Raw genomic sequence first — 21,389 nt, forward strand, 5'->3', positions numbered from 1 at the left:
AACTCTGCCAGGGGAACGAGAGTACCCTAGGCATGAGCCTGTGATCACTTTAGCCTCACTAAGGGCACCAAAGGGGGAAAGACCAAGGGAATACTCTGAATCCATGCTCTCCGATGACGATTCAAGCGGCAGTTCAGCCATGCAAGTCATGACCGCTGGAGCAACTTCAGTCGAGGAACAGCTTGCTCAAATGAATGAAGCAATCGCAAGACTAACTCGAACTGTGGAAGAAAAAGACTTGCAAATCGCGACATTAGTCAACCGACTGGAGGCGCAGGATAGTGAGAAACCCGACCCAGAGGATGATCCGCTAAAGGGAGGAGCTGGCAGAGACGAAGAACCCCCGGTGAAGAAAATCGATGGGAAGCCGAAACCAGACCAAGCAGCGGCACTCATGGGATCCCTTTCTATCCAGCAGCTGCAAGAGATGATCACCAACACCATCAAGGCACAGTACGAAGGGAGCTCATATACATCCGGGTTGTATTCAAAGCCGTATTCAAAGAAGATCGACGCCTTAAGGATGCCGAGGGGTTATCAACCACCAAAGTTCATGCAATTTGATGGAAAGGGAAACCCGAAACAGCACGTCGCCCACTTCGTTGAGACTTGCAACAACGCAGGAACCGAAGGGGACTACCTCGCCAAGCAGTTTGTGCGCGCGCTGAAAGGAAACGCCTTTGAGTGGTACACAGATCTGGAGCCTGAGTCCATCAACAGTTGGGAGCAACTGGAGCGGGAATTCCTCAATCGCTTCTACAGCACCCGCCGCACTGTGAGCATGCTAGAGCTAACAAACACAAAGCAGTGGAAGGACGAGCCAGTCATGGACTACATCAACCGATGGCGTAATCTAAGCCTCGACTATAAGGACAGACTCTCCGAGATTTCTTCAATCGAGATGTGCATCCAGGGTATGCAATGGGGTTTACAATACATCCTTCAAGGTATCAAACCACGAACTTTTGAAGAATTAGCCACCCGTGCCCACGACATGGAGTTGAGCCTCGCCCACCATGGAAAGAATGAGCCAATCACCGATTTCAAAAGGGATAAGGTGTTCACTTCAAGAGCAGACAATCATGGAAAAAAGCCCGCCAAGGAAGCTTTTACCACCAATACCACCCCTATCAAGACCTCGTCCGCGCCCGTCAAAATCTCTTTCAATAAAGCAAGGGAGATAAAAAAAGGTGAGCCTTCCCACACCCAAGATAGGTACAAAAACACCTTGAGGGAATTGGAGCAGAAGGTATACCCTTTTCCGGACTCCGACATGGACGCAATGCTGGACGACCTACTGGAGAAGAAGGTGATTGAGTTACCCGAATGCAAATGCCCTGAAGAAATGAATCGCATCAATGATCCCAAGTACTGCAAGTACCATCGTATCGTGGGTCATCATGTGGGCAAGTGTTTCATCCTAAAAGAACTCATCATGAAATTGGCACAACAAGGACGGATTGAGCTCGACCTAGAAGACACAGCTGCGACGCACACCACTACGGTCGTGTTCGGATCCTTTGATCCCGTGTTTCTTCAAGAAATGCCTGACCATGCTCGGCAATACTCAAACCACACTGCACATTCTGCACCACCGTCACTGGGGGCAAGCAACCAGGACGCACCTACTGACGATGACAAAGGATGGACATTGGTGACCTATAAGAGGACGAGGAAACCAAAACCGCAAGCTATAAAGCAAAAGGGGGAACAAGGGAGAAAGCACCGCCGTCGCGGCAATAGGAAGCCTAAGAGAAACATAAGAGCTGCTAAGCCAATATATGCTGGGGAACCTGCGGAGCAAAAGCCACGCATTCCCGTCTCATTGCACGAGTACTTCCCGGAGGACTTTTTCCAACATTGCACTATCACCGCATGTCACGTAGTCGAAGTAAAAATGGAAGAACCCTCAAAGGGCAAAATTATCGCCGCTGAGGGAGAAAATACTCCGACACCTGAAGAAGGTCTGCCAATACACTTTAGCATCGAGGAAGCGCTACAATTGCCAAAGAAGATACGAAGGGCATTGGCAACGGTTTTAGCGAGTCCAAACGACCACGAAGTGCAAGAAAGCAAGAACGAAGGCTTGAGGCCTCGGCCACACGAGTGTGCCACATGCTGTGCCACCGAGGACACAATCCACTTCGCCGATGAAGACTTGTTGCTAGGATCCAAGCCTCACAACCGACCTCTCTTCGTCTCTGGGTACGTAAGGGAGCATAAAGTCAGCCGCATGCTTGTGGACGGCGGGTCAGCCATAAATATCATGCCAAAGTCAACAATGACCGCAATCGGCATCAAGGTGGATGAACTATCCCTAAGCCGTCTACTAATCCAAGGTTTTAACCAAGGAGGACAAAGAGCGATAGGCATGATCCGAGTGGAGATGACCATTGGTGAACTCAAGTCAAGCGTGATGTTCCACGTGATTGATGCAAGAACTTCCTACGGTCTGCTCTTAGGAAGGCCTTGGATCCATGCGAACGGAGTGGTACCGTCCACCCTTCACCAATGTTTAAAATTTTACCAAGAACGAGTGAAGGTGATCTATGACGACACCAAGCCATTCACCGAAGCCGAATCACATTTCGCAGACGCCAAGTTCTAGATGAATGAAGACATGGTGCCCGAAACTCTTCCAAAAAAGATTAAATCCATGAGCAAAGCAGCACCTAAAAAACAGGAGTGGCAGGCTATGCCCAAGAAGCAAGAAGAAGAAGCTATGCCATCTTCAAGCAAAAACGACGATGAGCTTTCTAAACCTGCAACGACCAGAGGAAGTAGGACGACCTCAAATGGACCAAGCGTACCCGTCTTCCGGTACATCCCGACGTCGAGAAGAAAGAATGGTCAATCCCCGTTTGAAACTGCAGCGAGTAAAGCCGATGCACAGCGGCACATAGATAATGTAAAGTTGCTCAAAACGAATGCAGTCTTGCCTCTGACCCAGCTAGGCGACACCAAGGTTGCAAAACCATCACAGGGCTTCATAAAAGGCCTGCCAAAGGGGGAAGAACCAAGCTTTCTCCCAACCAAAAGGACCGAAGAAGGTTTTGATCCAAACGCCTACAAACTTATGTCGAAAGCTGGGTATGACTTCACCTCCTCTGCAAATTTGGGAAAGAATGATTTGAACACCGTCAAAGACAACGAACGTGATCTCACTAAAACTCAGAAGAAGTTGGAGAAGCATGGTTACGGGGTTAGCAACAACAAAGCTGGACTTGGCTTCACACCAAATGCACCGGTGAAGATCTCCAGTAAGGCAAAAAATGCTAGCGCTTAACACATCAGCGTAAGCATTATACAAGATAAAGAGGAGCCTCAACCTGCCCCCCGGACATCAGTATTCGATAGAATGAACTGTTCAAATGCCAGAGTTTCGGCACCTAAACTCATGAGCGGTCAAAACAAAACTTCCGTCTTCAAAAGGCTCAAAACGTCAGCATCTCGAGGCTCTGTTTTTAAAAGGTTATCGAAACCTAAAAACCAAAGCAATAAGACTAGCTCCCCTCCACGACAGTCAGTTATGGAAAGACTTGGAGAAGCCAAAGAGCCTTCCAAAAGGAGAAAGACGACACCAGAAGCAGAAGAGATCGATCGCCTGGCGGAAAAGGATGACGTCCGAAGTTCCATTCCTTCAAGAATGAAGCGCCAAGCAATTTTGGAGGTTAACACAGTCGGATCACTGAAAGTGAAAAGGCGCACCATCATTCGCACTGGACAATCTTCATGCCAACTAGCTCGAGAGGATAACACCAAAGAAGAAGCCCAAGACGTCTTCCACATCACAATCCAAGAAGGTGAAGAAGAAATCCTCGAGGAAGATGTCATGGCGGCACCGTCACAACTCGAAGATGGGGGGCAAGCCACAGTTGACGATCTCAAAGAACTCAACTTAGGTGCGTGCATTATTAGGTGTGGACGAGATAGAGAAGTATTACCAGCTGCTATTAGAGTACAAGGACGTCTTTGCTTGGACCTACAAGGAAATGCCCGGCCTCGACCCTATCATTGCGGTGCATCATCTTGCAGTCAAGCCTGGAACGCGACCAATAAAGCAAACTCAAAGACGTTATCGATCCGAGCTCATCCCACAAATCGAGGCCGAGATCGACAAGTTGATCGAAGCAGGCTTCATTCGAGAGGTGCAATACCCCAAGTGGATCTCCAACATCGTCATAGTCCTTAAAAAATCTGGACAAATACGTGTCTGCGTGGACTTCCGAGACCTCAATAATGCTTGCCCAAAGGATGACTTCCCCTTGCCAATCATCGAAATCATGGTGGACGCAACCACTGGCCATGAGGCACTGTCATTCATGGACGGCTCTTCTGGATACAATCAAATTCGCATGGCTCTTGAAGATGAGGAACTAACAGCCTTCCGCACTCCGAAAGGTATTTACTGCTATAAGGTGATGCCCTTTGGTCTGAAGAATGCTGGAGCTACATATCAACGCGCGATGCAGAAGATCTTCAATGACATGCTACACAAGAACGTAGAATGTTATGTGGACGATGTGGTGGTCAAGACAAAGAAAAGATCAAATCACTTGAAGGATTTGCGAGTAGTGTTCGAAAGGTTGCGAAAATACAACCTCAAGATGAACCCGTTAAAATGTGCATTTGGCGTCACATCTGGAAAGTTCCTTGGCTTCATTGTCAAGCATCGGGGCATTGAAGTAGACCAATCAAAGATCAAGGCCATTCAAAGCATGCCCGAGCCAAGAAACCTGCACGAGTTGAAAAGTCTACAAGGTCGGCTAGCCTTCATCAGACGCTTCATCTCCAACCTTGCAGGGCGTTGTTAACCGTTCAGTCGACTCATGAAGAAAGATGTTCCGTTCATATGGGACAAAGCATGCAACAACGCTTTTGAAAGCATAAAGAAGTATTTATCAAGTCCACCTGTCCTGGGGGCACCTGTACCAGGGAAACCGCTCATATTGTACATTGCTGCTCAGGAAAGTTCAGTTGGAGCACTCTTGGCACAGGAAAACGAGGCCCAGAAAGAATGAGCGCTCTACTACCTCAGCCGAACGCTTACCGGCGCTGAATTGAACTACTCCCCAATAGAAAAAATGTGCCTGTCCTTGATGTTTGCCATCCAGAAGCTCAGACATTACATGCATGCTTACACCATCCACTTGGTTGCTAAAGCTGACCCGGTCAAATACGTCATGTCTAAGCCAGTTTTGACAGGGCGACTAGCTAAATGGGCATTACTTCTCAATCAATACGAGATCATCTACGTCCCAGCTAAAGCCGTCAAAGGACAAGCGCTAGCAGACTTCCTTGCCGACCATCCAATCCCAGCCGATTGGAAAATCGCAGATGACCTGCCCGACGAAGAAGTGTTCTGCATCGACATATTCCCGACATGGACGATGTTCTTTGACGGATCTGCACGAGCAGACAGAGCGGGGGCAGGAGTAGTATTCATGTCACCACGAAGGCAAGTACTACCTTATTCATTCCAGCTAAGCGAACTATGCACCAACAACGTCGCTGAGTACCAAGCATTGATCCTCGGACTCCAAATGGCAATCAACATGGAAATCGCAGCCCTTGAGATATACGGCGACTCCAAGCTCATAATCAATCAACTCCTGACGGAATATGAGGTGAGGAAAGACGACCTTGTCCCATACTTCCGGCTGGCAACGCAGTTGCTACAAAGGTTTGAGGCCGTAACACTAGAACACGTGCCAAGAAAAGAGAATCAAATGGCAGACGCTCTCGCCAACCTAGCCTCGAGCATGACATTAGGAGAAGACGAAGCTACAAACGTGCCAGTCTGCCAAAGATGGGAAATCCCACTTGTCACTGAAATAGTACTAAGTGATACAAACGTTATTTCAATACTTCCGGTCAACGTTGAAGAATGGAGACAACCTCTGATCAACTACTTGGAGCATGGAATGCTTCCAGATGATCCGAAACACGCTCTGAAGTACGTCGACGAGCACATCGCTTCCTCTATTACAAAGGGACACTCTACCGACGATCTTTTGAAGGGGTACTTCTGAGATGCCTAGGCGAGGAAGAAGCCAATCAAGCCATGGAAGAAGCACACTCAGGAATATGTGGAGCGCACCAGTCCGGACCAAAGCTTCATTTCCAGCTCAAAAGAATGGGTTATTACTGGCCAAGCATGGTAAATGACTGCTTAGAATACGCCAAAAGGTGCCAAGCCTGCCAATTTCATGCTAACTTCATACACCAACCGCCTGAACCATTACACCCCACAGCTACTTCATGGCCGTTCGATGCATGGGGATTGGATGTCGTAGGACCAATTGCGCCAAAGTCATCTACAGGGGAGGCTTACATCCTGGCTGCAACGGATTACTTCTCTAAGTGGGCTGAGGCCATACCCCTGAAGGAAGTCAAGAAGGAAACTGTCGTCCGTTTCATCAAGGGACATATCATCCATTGATATGGGGTGCCTCGCTACATTGTCACCGACAACGGAAAGCATTTCTCAAACCGACTCATGGACGAGCTCTGCGAGAAGTACAAGTTCAAGCAGCGCAAATCCTCCATGTATCATGCTCCGGCCAACGGTCTTGCAGAAGCATTCAACAAGACATTGTGCAACCTCCTGAAGAAGGTAATCGGTAGAACAAAGAAAGACTGGCATGAAAGAATAGGCGAAGCCCTATGGGCATACAGGACAACATATAGAACGCCTACCCAAGCCACACCTTATTCTCTTGTATATGGCGTAGAAGTTGTTCTACCACTCGAAAGTCAAATCCCCTCGCTAAGGATGGCTATACAAGAAGGCTTGACTGACGAAGAGAACGCAAAGTTGCGTCTTCAAGAACTGGAGGCACTGGATGAGAAAAGACTCGAAGCCCAGCAGCACATGGAGTGTTATCAAGCGCGACTTTCTAAAGCCTTCAACAAGAAAGTTCTCCCTCGGTCTTTTCAAATGGGAGATCTCGTCCTTTCATTGCGTAGACCTATCATCACAACTCACAAGACAAAGAGCAAGTTCACGTCAAAATGGGATGGACCATACGTAGTACAAGAAGTCTACACCAATGGCGCCTACTTAATCATGGTGGAAGACGGCTTGAAGATCGGCCCTATCAACGGCAAATTCTTGAAGTGTTACTACCCTTGAAAGGCAACAAATTCCCGCTCTTTATTCGCACGAGCCTAAACTGCATGAACTAAAGCTCCTGGCCTGCAAGAGCATAAACTGCATACGGCACCAAAAAAAAAAAAAAAAAAAAAGTGTATTTTGAACTACGTTTTGACTTGATCTCTTTCTTTGGAAGGGTACGTAAGCAGCTCGAGCATTCGATTTCGAGTTCAGTCACATAAAAAAAAAAAGGGTATTTGATTAAAGTCTCATTGATAAAGGTCAATTTTATTACAAAATTACTTGCAATTTTCTTTGTACAAAATTAAATTACAGTTTCTTTGAAAAAAAAAAAAATACATATGTTATCTAAAAAAAAATATATATATATATATATAATATATATATATACATGTCTGAGCCCAGCTACAAAATCAGGCCCGTCTCCATCTCTCCGCCGACCCAAACCGTAAGCCCAGCAACCAGGCCCGGTTCTCTCCTCTGATGGCACTATCTTTTGATTCTTGGCAAATTTCGGAGGTTGAGGAATTCTCAAAGTTATTGTGTTTAAGACCAGAAGTCTGATTGTTCAGCCTGAATCCATCTTCAGCAGAAAGCAGCTTAGAATTGTTGGCCATTAAATCTTCCCGGATTTCAGGTTCTTGAATCTCCCTACCATTTCGTGAGACGGCATCTGTTTTAGCAAACATTTCTTCTTCAGGAATTCCCTTAACACGATCCGGCTCATGTGACACCGATAACACAGCAGCGTCTGTAGCAGCAGCAGCCTGGCGGTGGGGACTCAAATCCCGACAACCCCGAGAGTCTCAACTCCCAGATCTGACTCCAAACCCTTCTCCGATCTTCCTGACGAGTGCTTGGCCTGCATATTCTACTCCCTCAGCTCCGGCGACCGGAAACGATGCTCTCTGCTCTGCCGACGGTGGTTGAGGATCGAGGGACAGAGCCGGCACCGTCTCTCCCTCCACGCACAATCGAATCTCTACCCGACCTCCGACTGCATATGCTCGTCGCTCACCACCCACGTGCTTTGCGTCTTGTGGATCTCATCGAACAAGGCGTTGAAGCTCTTGAACCTCTCATTCAACACCGGCTTCGCCACCTTCCCGTTCACGCTCAGCCCTTCGTGGCTCAAGCACTGCAGCAGCCGGTCCCACGTCTCTCTCTGGTAGTTCTTGTGGTACTGCCTCAGATCCGACGACCGCCGAGGGTACCACGTCTCGCCTATACACGAGTTGATCTCTGCCGACCCTTTGATTTTCTGCAAGATGTATCGCCCGTTGTTCATCATGAAGATGGAGCTCAAAGCCACGTCCTTGTACAGCTTCGCTTTTGTCTCGAGATTCGAGTCCATCAAGTCCATCTCGCGCATCAGCTGCAAGTAAAACGGCGATTGGTCGTCGCTCGCGTTCCCGGATCCCTCCCATGCCTCGTATTCGTCGCGTTCGGGCCGACTCGTCGAATCGGCGCGTTCGATCTTCGAGTGCTCTCTGAAAAAACCAATTCGAGCGTGTCCTTGTACTCGCACGCGTACCTCAGGTAATTCATCGTGTATCGGGTCAGCGGATGGACCGCCCCTCCAGGAACCGGTTTTCTAACCGTCTCGGCCTTAATTGAGTTCTCCAGATCACAGAAAATGCATATCGCTGCCACGCCGAGGCAGGTCCGGACATTAGAGGTCTCGTGCTTCAGCTCGTTCACGCAGTCTGCCGGAAACAAGTTGTCCATTTTGGGGATCACCTCCCGCAACGCCTCGTACATGTCCAGCGTCTTAAACAGCTTCTCCGCCGACCGCTTCGATATCGCAATCCCCTCCGTGAAATTGAGAAGCTGTATCATCACCCCCTGGTCAAATTGCTGAACAGGCTCGACAAGATGGACGGGTAGTCAGCAAACACCGCCTCCACGAACTTCCGCTCGCCGGAGAAGTATACGGTGGTGCATTCCTTGAAGGCCTTCACCCATGAAACGATCTCTCTTTCGAGCGATTCCCAGTGCATTTTCTGAATGTTGTCGAGGTTGTGCTTCTCTAGTCCCAATTTGTGCAGAGTCTCATCGAACAAGTGCCTTCTCGAGATCAGTGCAACGGATGCGCAGCGGCGGTACTCGGTGGCAGTACGACGGGGGTGCAGCGGCTGTGCTCAGTGGTTGGGCTCAATGGCTGTGCTCTGGGTTCTAGCTGGATCCGACATCAAGGTCACCTCCACCTCCTCCGTCTCCTGCCTCACAACTGCCAACAACTTCAAAGACCGCTGTCAAACGACTAGCCGGCCGAGAAGCTCTTCCTCAAGCTCCAGCTCTAAGTTCGCCTTCATCCTTCCCTGCAAATTCCCCAGCCCATCATCGAAATTTATAAAAAAAAAAATAATAGAAAATGGGATGGTGGATCAAAGATGGGGAACAACAGCCCCATGACAGATCAAAAGTTTCTGATGGTGCATGGGCACCATGTGCAGAAAGAAAAAAAATTGTAAAAAAATAAAAAAAAATAAAAAAAATAAAAAAATAAAAATGATGGAACTTGGTGCATCCAGCACCAAAAGAAAAAGAATAAATAAATAGATAAATAAATAAAAAATAAGAATAAATAAATAAATAAATTTTAAAAAAAATGCATAGAGAGAAATAAAAGGTTCATTTTTTTTATTTTTTCTGGAAATTTTACATAAATCAAATCAAATTTACAAGAGGGGATCTTCAAGGACGATCAGGTGTCGCCTCACCACTCGGCAGAGCTCCAGAAATAAGAGGCGCTGGAGGTTGACTGTTTGAAGCTTCACCACTCGGCGGAACTCCAGGAAGAAGAGGAGCCAAAGGTTGATCATTTGGAGCTTCACTACACGGTACAGCCCTGGAAGACGAAGGTAAATGTTGTTGGAACAAACCCACAAACCTCCGATGATCAAGTAAAATCTGACCATCAGATTCCTGCATCTGGTCAATTTTCCTCTTCATGTTTGTGGCATAGTTGTGTGCAAGCTTGTGCAACTGTTTATTCTCATGCTTGAGCCCTCTAATCTCCTGTTTGAGACTCATCACTTCAGCTGCCAACGATTCAACTTGACGGGTTCGAGCAAATAGGCGTTGGGCCATGTTGGACATAGAACCCACACACTGCACACTAAGAGCCAGAGACTCCTTAACAGCCAACTCATCAGACCGCCTGGAAAGTAGTCTGTTATCTTTGGGAGTGACAAGGTTCCGGGCCATCACCGCAGCGGTCATATCATTCTTCATCACCGAATCCCCAACGGTAAGAGGACCAGTAGGGGATATAAAGGATGGGCGCCATATGTTATCCGGAGAAGACGGGACTACCTCTTCACCAAGGTTCAAATCAAAACGACGGTCGGAGGGTCCAGACATTTTCAAAGTATTGAAGGAAGAAGAGATCGGACAAATCAAGATCTTAGAAGTACAAGAGGGGAGTTTTCACAACCGAAAATTCAAGTGTGCTTTGAAACGAACTGCATGCCTCTATAAAAAGCAGCACTCGACGGGATTTCAGAGATCGAAAAGGCGAGCTCAGAATTCAAAGAGGCCATTCAAAAATCGAAGAGGCCATTCAAAAAATCGAAGAGGCAAGCTCAGAAATCGGAGAAGCATCTTGCTTTTCCAGACGTGTCGACACCCGTCACACGCAAACTCAGCTTTGCGGAAATCACGGATGGTTTGTCGAAACGCCAATCCCAGATATCGAAGAGGCGCCAGTCTTTTCAGCCTCGTCAGCACCCGTCACGCGCAAACTCAGCTTTGCGGAAATCCCAGATATCGAAGAAGCGCCAGTCTTTTTCAGCCTCGTCAACACCTATCACACGCACGCTCAGCTTGATGAAAATTACGGACAATTTGTCAAAAAATTCTGATAAAGAAGAAAGCACGTGAAGCCATACTGATCAATCACGCATTGGTTACCGACACGAGTAAAAGAATAGTACCTCTACAGGTACTAACGAATTTCCTATAACTGTCCACCTTCACCTTCCATAGCAAGGCAGACACACAGAGCCTCTCTTCATCTCAAAAAAATGTTTTCCCAACGAAACCTCTCGAGTCATTCAGTGTTCCTTATTCCTTGGAGCACCTCTGCAAGCCAATGACTCCAAAGCAAAAGTATCTCATATCACCAGGGTAGAAAGCAAGAGTATCTCATATCATGCACTCTCCCTGTCCTTTCCTTTGTCCTTGTTCCTACCTACAAAGACAAGGATAAAGAAAACAATATGCCGGAACTTCCACTCAAACTCGGGTAAGGAACCGACTACTTGGAACCCTTCCCTGATTGCCTACCTAGCACTGCTCTCGAGTACTCGCCTTCCACTGCTGCTGTACTTTCAAAGAAGCTGCCACATCTACTTGGAGGACAGATAAGGCAAGTGAAAATGATACCTTGCAGCATGTGGAGACAAGGTGCAGAAGGAACAAGCAGAGAAGAATGCGGTCTGCACGATCAACTCAGCAGAAGGAGTCCGAACTGAGAAACTTGAGAAGCTGCCACATCTGCCTAAAGAAACAAGCAGAGACGAATGCAGCATGCACAGTCAACTCAGCATAAAGAGTCTGAGATGAAGAAATCGAGAAGATGCCGCATCTGCCTGAGGACGGTGAACTCGTTTTGACCCTCAAATTCTTGGGTCGACTTACTAGGCGTTGTGGGCTGCACGTGCCGATTCACCACCCTTGAATCAAATCCTTAAAGACCAAGTCACCAATTGGAGGAGGAGCCCATCAATCTCGAAGATCATACCGTTAACCAAACTACTCAGGTGTGAATTAGAAAGATTGAACAAAGCAACAAGTCGTCACCTTCACCTCATGCCTGCTTGTCATGTGTTCGAATTAACCTTCAAGAATCAAGCCTCAACGGCCTTTGAAGAAGTTTCCAGCCAAATTCAAGATCAAGCCTCGACGGCCCTTGAGGTAATCACAAGTCCGATTCAAGATTAAGTGTCTACCACCCTTGAATCAAAACCTAGTTCAAGAATAAGCTGTGGAAAAATCAACAATTGGAGGAATCCAGAAAATCCTCCAATCCAGTTCAAGATCAAAGCTGTGGAAAGTCAACAAGCGCAACAAAATACGTGCCGATTCATCCACTACCAAAGCCAAAGATCATCTACCACATGAAGCTCCTTGTGGTCCAATTTCAACCTTCAAGATCAAGCCTCGACGGCCCTTGAAGAAATTTCAAACAACAATTCAAGATCAAGCCTCAACGGCCCTTGAAGAAATCTCAAGCCCAATTCAAGATCAAGCCTCAACGGCCATTGGATCGACATCTACAGTAAGGGACTTCAAAACGCATCTCCTACACGTGACAAGCACATGTATACGACGTGCCTTGAAGTGGGGGCATTTGTAGACATCGAAATTTCGGTAAATAAATGTTGACCGATAAATCAAAGTGTCAACGCTCATGTATTACATAAATTTTACACGTAGCGTGTGACTCAACGAAAATTGAAATGAGTTGGAAAAGTCATCAAATAGGACACGTGTCAACACCTGGCAGAAACGACTTATTTCATCTGGGATATTATATTCAAAATTAGGCCTTGGAAAATTCTATAAATACAAGCCCATTTCATTCATTTAAGGGAACCAATTCATATTACACCTTGAAGCTCTAAAGCTCTGAAACTCCGAAGCTCTCAAGCATCCAGGTTCCCGAAGAATCAAGAAAGCCTTCTTCGTTCTTCGTTCATCGTTCTTCCAAGATCAAGCCCAAACGGCCCTTTAGATCAACAATCATCCACCAATTCAAGATCAAGCCCTGACGGCCCTTGAAGAAAGTGTTCTTCGTTCTTCGTTCATCGCTCTTTCAAGATCAAGCCCCGACGGCCCTTGAAGAAAACACCATCGTTCATCATCCGTTCATCCAAGATCAAGCCCAAACGGCCCTTTGGATCAACAATCATCCACCAATTCAAGATCAAGCCCCGACGGCCCTTGAAGAAAACACCATCGTTCATCATCCGTTCATCCAAGATCAAGCCCCAACGGCCCTTTGGATCAACAAACGTCGACAAATCCACACATCCAACCATTCTTCAAGATCAAGCCCAAAAGCCCTTGAAGATCCGTTCATCACTGTTCTTCAAGATCAAGCCCAAACGCCCTTGAAGATCCGCTCAAATCCACCTTCAAAGATCAAGCCCACGACCCTTTGAAGAAACTTCCAACTGTTCATCTAAGATCAAGCCTCGACGACCCTTGGATCAACGAAACACCCACAAATACACACCTTACGGAGATCGAATCAGATGATCAAAATAGAGAGAGATTGTAACCCAAAATCATCAAAATTACAAATATTTGTTTGTGCACGTTGTTCTTGTCTCTTTCGTTTCAGGAATTTTCCGTGTTCACAGTTACTATTTACTTTACCCTTTATTTTGTCCTTATCGTTAAAACTCAAAGTTTTCAAGCCCTTTTCATTAGTATTCCTTAAAAAATATGGTGGGATGTATAGGGTTTAGGTAAGTGGTTATTGTAAAACTTCTAAATTAGAAAGATAACTAGTATGCATACTACAATGATTCTCTCCAATAATGAATATCCCTTAAATCCCAAACTTTTCATTCTTTGTAGAATGAAGTACCCTTGCAAAGTAATTTGATTTGGTTTAAATTTTAAACGAAATAAGAAAGTTTTGAGTGTCACCAGTTGTATACAATTATGCGTTTTTTTTCTCTTTCTTTACATGACATAGCTCGTTACCCTAAAAAATAGAGTAGATTTTCTGAGAATTGTAGTATTAATGAATTTCGCTAGAGAGAAGGTGGTGTCATGAATGAGAAAATAATCAAATTAACAAGAGGGGGATATATAGGTATGGGTTCTCTCTCTTTCTTTTTTTTTCTTTTTTTGTTTTTTGGAAAAAAAACGGGACGAGCTGATGGCTTCGTCACTATAGTTCACTCTTTTGGAGGCCAGAAAGACTTATAGAGGTATTTCAGCCTCTCATAGTCACAATCGTGTGATTAACCATCAAGAATCGAACCCAAGACGTGCCGTGTGAAATACGAACTTAGAATTCGTCTCCAACTACTAGACCGTCCCATGATGGTTGTACCTATGGTTTTTCATATTTGTGAAAAATAGTATGGTAGGTTGGGTCCTCAAGGGTTTTTGATAATTTGAAGGTGGGGCTTTGAGACTAATTGGGAAGTTGGTGGTAGAGATATGGGGATACTACGCACAGTTGTTAGTTCCCTTCACGCTTTTTAAATAGTTTCCTGGGCTTTTAACTAAAGAAGTGATAGGTTACCCACCACTCCCTATCTCTCTTATTTCTCCTCCTCTCAGAGCTTATCCATCTCCTCCCAAATGATAATTCAATCCCCTTCTTCAACAAAGAGACAAACCCCCCAACCCAATAAAGAATCTAACAACTGGTTCAAATATCAAATCTCAATAATGGATTGGTGATTTCATAGATGACTGGATATTTAAAAACAATTGTTTATAGAAATTAATAAAAAAGAAACTATGCTTTTTTGAATATCTCCAACAAGGAGGGTAAGGATTGACTACACTATCATGTTCAAGTCTTGAAGCAAAATCATTATAGTTTCGAAGATATAAGTTAAGTCAATTTAGTGTGCTTGATATCTTATTTTTCAAGTTTAAATTCTCTTTCTCTTATATCAAAATAGTTTAAAGAGAGATTTTGGATGCGGTCCTTAATTATGAATATTATTTGATTGAAACCTTATTGGTTTTTAATTTTTGATCAAGGTCTCTAAAATTAATGTGATAATTTATTTCTATGTACGTTACTATATTTTTTAAATTAAAAATTAGAAATTTTAGTTGTTTATATAAATGACATTTTAAATAAATAAAAAACCATAATTTGAGGGATTAAAAATATTAAAATATAAATATACTATTGTGTGTGTGTATACAAACATGGGTACATTTGTCAAAATTAACCAAAAAAATTTGTATCAAAACATGGATACATTCTTCAAAATCACAATAAAAAAGATATTAGGCTTAATAACATTAGTAAATTTCTTCGATTAAACTTGACATGGATACATTTTAAAATAAAAGAAAAAAGAATGTACCCATATAAGTTTAAAAATGGATTAGAAAAAAATTGAATAGATTTTATATAAAAAAAAGGGTACATTTTACATATAACAAATTGGTATATTTAAGAATGAGTACATTTTAAGATTAAAAAGTTTTATATGAATGGGTACATATAATTAGCATGGGTACATTTATCAAAATAAAAAGTGCAAATACAAAAAAATATATGGGTACAAATTAAAACTGAAAAGAAAATTGGTACAAATTAAAAAAGAATTACAAATTAAAAATGGGTACAAACTAAAACTAAAAATATATGATAAAAAAATTTAGTCATAAATATAAATATACTGATTGTAACATTTTTAACATTAAATGAATATATTTAGAAATATAAAAAAAATTATTATAATTAATGATGTTATCAATACCCAAGGACTTTGATCAAAAATTGAAAAGGAATATGATTTTAATCAATGGAGTAGCAAAAGGAAGGATGAGAACCTAATTTCTCCTAGTTTAAAATATCATTTTTGTCAAAATTAAAAAAAGAAACAACAATATTGCTCTTAGTTGAAAAACAAAGAAGTGTCATTATTTTGAGTTTGGAAGAGAAATACACAAAAATCTCAAAAACCATTTCCCTATCTTTGGGTATACAAAGATCCCAATAAAAAAATTGAGTTAGTGCTATCCACACACATATTTTATCTCTTGCACACCTTTTTTAATTTTCAATATTTAAATCGAATAAATTAAAAAAAAAATCAATGAACAAAAGTATGCAAGAAATATAAAAAAAAGGTATGTTAATAGCATCACACTCTTACTTAAAGTCGCTAGTAGCAACAACCACCATAACATGGCATTAAACCCTTTTGAAGATCTGGTATGAATCTGACAAATCCCAATTTGTCCTTTTAAATAGAAAAAGAAAGGGAAATAACATGGCTCAAATTTTTTTCTAAAACAATAAACATAAAAATAACTCACATTCTAGTAAATATGATCATAGGCATTCATCATCAATCAGCTCTGTACTGGTATTATACTAAAATATGCACCAACCGTCATAAAAATTAGAGAAAAAAGTAGAGAGCTTTGATGGGATAATTAGCAAAAGCAATCTCTTTCTCTCATTTCTCTCCACTCTCATTCCAACTACATCTTACAATTTTTTAATTTTTCATGACTCATTAATTAACCTCATTTCATCTCCAAGCTTCTGTAATCCAAGACCCCATTTTTCAACCCCAAGAAATCATAACCAATATTGGTGGTGCCACTGGTGGCGCCACCAATAGCATCCCTCCCACAGCTGCAGTTCTTTGCATCTTGAAGCCCCAAACTGCAAGAAAAGCAGAGTCCCCGCCCTCCACTCTTCAAACCGTCACTGGGTTGCTGAGGCTGGCAGGGAGGGCTGATTTGAAGGTCAAGATTCAAGTCAGGGCACCTTTCCTGAACTGGGTTTTTTGAATCTTTGCAAACAAGCCCATTGGTTATGGAGATTTTTTTATCCTCTTCTTTGATATTTGCAGAAGCGGCAGCAAAAGAAATTGTGGTTGCAGATTCCTGAGGTGTCTCATTGAGTGGCCTGTGAGTTGTGGGGTCAATCCCTCTGGTCAAAAGCTTCCTTCTTATGTGGGTGTTCCAGTAGTTCTTTATCTCATTGTCTGTTCTTCCAGGCAGCCTTCCAGCTATCAAAGACCATCTGAAAGCATAATCCAAACAAAACCCATTAATCTTAAAGAAGCCAAAAACATATAACACAATTTTCAAATGTTTTTAAACACTGTTTTTATTACACGAGGACTTCGCATGAGTTTACCCATCATAGTATTATTCTCGTCTAAACTCGCAAACACTTTGTTTTTAAAACAGGGTATGCACGAAGAGATAAATGAATTAGTTGCGCTTACTTGTTTCCGAGGAGGCTATGGAGTTTGATGATGAGCTCATCTTCTTCTTCAGTGAAATTGCCACGCTTGAGATCAGGTCTAAGGTAGTTGATCCACCGCAGCCTGCAGCTCTTCCCGCATCGGAGGAGGCCCGCCGCCTTGGGCAGTGACCTCCAGCAACCCTCGCCGTGAGCTCTGATGTAGGCAATGAGGCGGTCGTCTTCTTCCTTGGTCCAAGCTCCTTTGTTGGTGTGAGCCTTCTCACAGCAAGGAGATCTTCCCATTTAAAAAAAATATGGAAAAACTTGAAAGCTTTAAGAAGAATAATTAGTTGCAGCTAGAAAAGCCGTTGCCTTTGTTGTTGTTTATGTCTGGTTTTTTGGTTTTAGACACAGATGAAGTGCTGGTGGTGGTGGAAAAAAATGGAAGGCCTTGTTTTTTTGTATTTGCATTTGCTGCAACAGAAAGGCCGGCCCTTGTGAGGACTTGGCGTATGATTTTATAGCCTTTTGACTAAGAGAAAAAGAAGTGAGAGAAAAAAGAGGAGGGAGAGAAAGAGAGAGAGAGAAGGGACCCTAATTGCTTCTAGATGCGAGTTGGTGAGACAGGTTAGAGGGAGTGGCTGGTGGGCTCTCTCTCCTCTCTCTCTCTCTCTCTCTCACTAGATGATATTATTATGGAATCAAAATCGCATATAATAAGTTAAAGGGACATTAACTGTTGGCCCTACGAACCTTCAGGTAGGTGTAAAAGAAATATATATATATATGTATTTATATAAAAAACTATTATTAACATTTCAAAAATTTTATTATACATTCCTTACAAGCGTATTTTTCTTTCTAAGTATAGAAAGTTTAGAGTGCAAAATCTTAGTAAAGTATATATACATATATATATATATATGTATTTATATAAAAAACTGTTATTAGCATTTCAAAAATTTCATTATACACTCCTTACAAACGTATTTTTCTTTCTAAGTATAGAAAGTTTAGAATGCAAAATAAGATTTTTGAAGTGCCAATAACAATTTCATTTATATATTAGGGCAAAACATGGTGAGATTTCTGTTTTATCTGTGTGTTTCTGAAACTTTTAAGATAAAATATGTAACTCCAGTTCACCAGACACCATGTACGATAACAAATGTAGATGGAAACTATTTGAATATTAACGGTGTAGTAGTTCATACTGACCATGAGAGTCTTTGTCTGCAGTACTTTTCATTTGTCCCCCTCCCAAGGCAAAATTCTGGTTCTTTTTCTTCTGCTAGTTTTTATTGCTCACTGTTGGAAGTCTTGAATGCTTCAGAGTTGGTTCCATGGAATGTCATGATAGAAGCGATTACGTGTTCCTATCTCTCTTCGTTTTGTGACGAATAATATCACGAAATAAATAGACATATAATTGTATATAATTAGTGATATTGTAAATTTTTGTCGAGTACATGTCTGGATAAATGTTGTATACTGATCAAAATTTATGGGACTTATACTTAGATCATGAAGTGAGGTAGATTTGTAAAAGTAATGAACCTAGTTATTTTAATAAGTTGGTTGTAGTGGGTTTTTGGGAAGAGATGTCACTAGCTGATTTGGCTATTCTTGTGCATAAGAACAGAGATGGTAGTTGTGGTTGTTTATTCTATTGGTAATGCATGAGAGAGAGAGAGAGAGAGAGAGAGAGAATGGCTTCTAGAAGGGTGGGAAGTTGGGGTTAAAGGGAGGGAGGATGATGAAAGAAAAAGTAGGTTGATGAGTATGGTTGTAGGTGTATGTGGCCTTTGGTTCACCCTCCACCTTTTTCCTTCCCCTTCCAACCTTGTGGTGCAAGTTTAGGCAACAAGGGATAGGGTTTGGGAAGCGATGCGAAGCTTTGATTCACCGTCTTGTTGTCATCTCCACACCCCCCCCCCCCCCCGGGGGGATTTGCATTTAAATTTTTTTTGTTACCTTACCCACCACCACACATGCACTCTCTCTCCTCTCTCTCTCTCTCATGATCATGTATTTCAAGTGGATGGTAGGAGGAGAGTTAAGGATCATGGGCACAAGTTGTTTTCGAAAGAGAGGGGGGAGAGAGAGAGAGGGAGGGAGAGGTCCACTTGTTATCTGTGCGTGTATTTCACCTACCTTTTGTCATCCTTTTCAGACTGTCCTATGGCACCCAGTGCAACTCCTCCTCCTTCTTATGGCTTCTTTCACTCACTCCTTGATGTTGAACTTTGGCATGATTTTAACAAATATTTTCACTCCTTCCCCACAAGTTACAAGGACAACTCTCTTAATCACTTCCCCTCACAATTAACCTTATCCATATTTTTTGAACTAAGAGTAATGATGAGGTGGATTGAGGCCAAGGACTCGTTGACTAATTCCAACTATACTGTACAATTCATAATGCATAATGCATTAACCCTCAGGATCAGCTCAGACTCCAGCATTCTTCTTGCATATATGTTATCATTACGCAATTTGAGCCACTAGGACGACTTAGCCTAAATCTACTCTTTATAGAGTAAAATGCACAATGCATCAACAGTCAAGATCAGCTGACGCTTAATTGAAAGAAAAAAAAAAAAAAACTTGTTAGAGACTCGTATTATTAAATATATCCCCACATCTAGCAAATCTCAAATTCTTTACTAACTTGAACGCAATGATTGCAATCTTTTAGGTTGTGTGTTGACACCAGTGATTAGCTACATGGTTTCTATCTGCAGCCAGTTTTTCCTACAAAACACCCACATTGGCACATGGACAATGCAAAGAAAGGGAGCAACAAGAAACGTGGCAAGAGAATCAAAACTAATCAAAGCAATTAGGCAATTTGGTTAAGGGAACTTTAGGAGGGTATGGATGTATGTAACCCCAGATCGGAAATTTTAATCACAATTGTATTTGTAAGGTGAGAGCCAGCACATCAACACGTGAATGGCATGTGCTTAGGTATTGAGGTGGAGGGCTGTCCTTTGAGCTTTACCTACCTCTTTTGGCCGGCTGCCCCTTCCCATGTGGGGGCATCTGTGGAACTTAGAGCACGGTCTATTTTTTCAATGACCCACATGCAGTGCATGGACCATGGTGCATTTGGATAAACCTCTACCCTTCACAAAATTAGGCCTAATCCTATTATTAACTTCCCTAGCGTATTCGGTATCCTTTCTCATATTAGACGATGTTTTTTTTTTCTTTTTAATTTCACACGGAATTCAATGTGACACGAAGGCTGTCATAGGACTAATTTTTGGTCACCAAAGCTATCACGACGATGATCTAAAAAGATAGTACATTTCTTGACGTTCTAAATAGAACGTTTGTTCTCTGATAAATTTTCACCTTTTTTTTCTAAATTGTTCAACCTTAATGCTTTTTTTTTATCGAGGTGGTTATTCAGAGCGTAGAATCACCTGTTAGAGCTTAAAATTCAACCCTTTAGTCTTGAATTGGTTAATTATTTAAATTTTAGGTTTTAAGTATCACATTTGCACTTAAAACCTAAAATATAAGCTCTAAACGAGGAATCTATCCTTCAAATAATCAAATCATGTGAATGAACGGATATCGTACAGAGAAAATCTCAAGTATAACTAGAGTACGGTGGACTAAGGGGTGGTTTGGGAGTGAGGTGCTTAAAAAAAAGGAGTAATTAGGTTTTCATCCTTATTTTTACTACTCTATTGATTAAAACCTTATTACTTTTCAATTTTTGATCAAGGTCCTTTGTATTAATAATATCATTAATTATTTCAATAATAAAATATTTTTTATTTCTAAATATATTCATTTAATATTAAAAATGTTACAATTAGTATATTTATATTTATGGCTAAATTTTTTATCATATATTTTTATTTTTAGTTTGTACCCATTTTTAATTTGCAACCCTTTTTTAATTTGTACCAATTTTCCTTTCAGTTTTAATTTGTACCCATATATTAATTTCTTTTTGTGCCCATATTTTTTTAAAGTTTTATTTGTATTGTACCCATATTTTTTTATTTATTTGTACCCATTTTTATTTTTGCTAAATGTACCCATGTTTTGATACAATAATTTTTTGGTTATTTTTTATGAATGTACCCATGTTTACACACACACACACACACAATAGTATATTTATATTTTAATATTTTTAATCCCACAAATTATGGTTTTTTATTTAAAATCTCATTACTATAAACAACTATAAATTTTAATTTTTAATTTAAAAAATATAGTAACGTACATAGAAATAAATCATCAATTAATTTCAGGGACTTGGATCAAAAATTGAAAACCAACAAGGTTTCAGTCAAAGACTGTTCATAACTAGGGACCGCATCCAAA

The 21,389-nt window shown here is 42.1% G+C and overlaps 2 protein-coding genes and 1 pseudogene across 2 annotated transcripts; 1 reads left to right on the top strand and 2 right to left on the bottom strand.

Moving 5' to 3' along the window:
* Positions 1–6,064: 6,064 nt before the first annotated feature.
* On the top strand, positions 6,065–6,442 carry LOC139188612 (uncharacterized). Its single transcript, XM_070806232.1, has one exon. The coding sequence runs from the start codon at positions 6,065–6,067 to the stop codon at positions 6,440–6,442; it is 378 nt and encodes a 125-aa protein (XP_070662333.1).
* A 1,088-nt stretch (positions 6,443–7,530) lies between these two features.
* LOC103406638 (exocyst complex component EXO70C2-like) lies at positions 7,531–9,432 on the bottom strand (annotated as a pseudogene).
* Positions 9,433–16,279: 6,847 nt separating this feature from the next.
* Positions 16,280–17,482, bottom strand: LOC103426993 (myb-related protein 308-like). Its single transcript, NM_001328877.1, is given in 2 exon segments — positions 16,280–16,871; positions 17,080–17,482. Coding segments are annotated over 2 exon segments (768 nt in total). The 5' UTR covers positions 17,343–17,482; the 3' UTR covers positions 16,280–16,366.
* Positions 17,483–21,389: the final 3,907 nt, after the last annotated feature.

This window comes from Malus domestica, chromosome 10, assembly GCF_042453785.1.
Source record: "Malus domestica chromosome 10, GDT2T_hap1".
Taxonomy (NCBI): domain Eukaryota; kingdom Viridiplantae; phylum Streptophyta; class Magnoliopsida; order Rosales; family Rosaceae; genus Malus; species Malus domestica.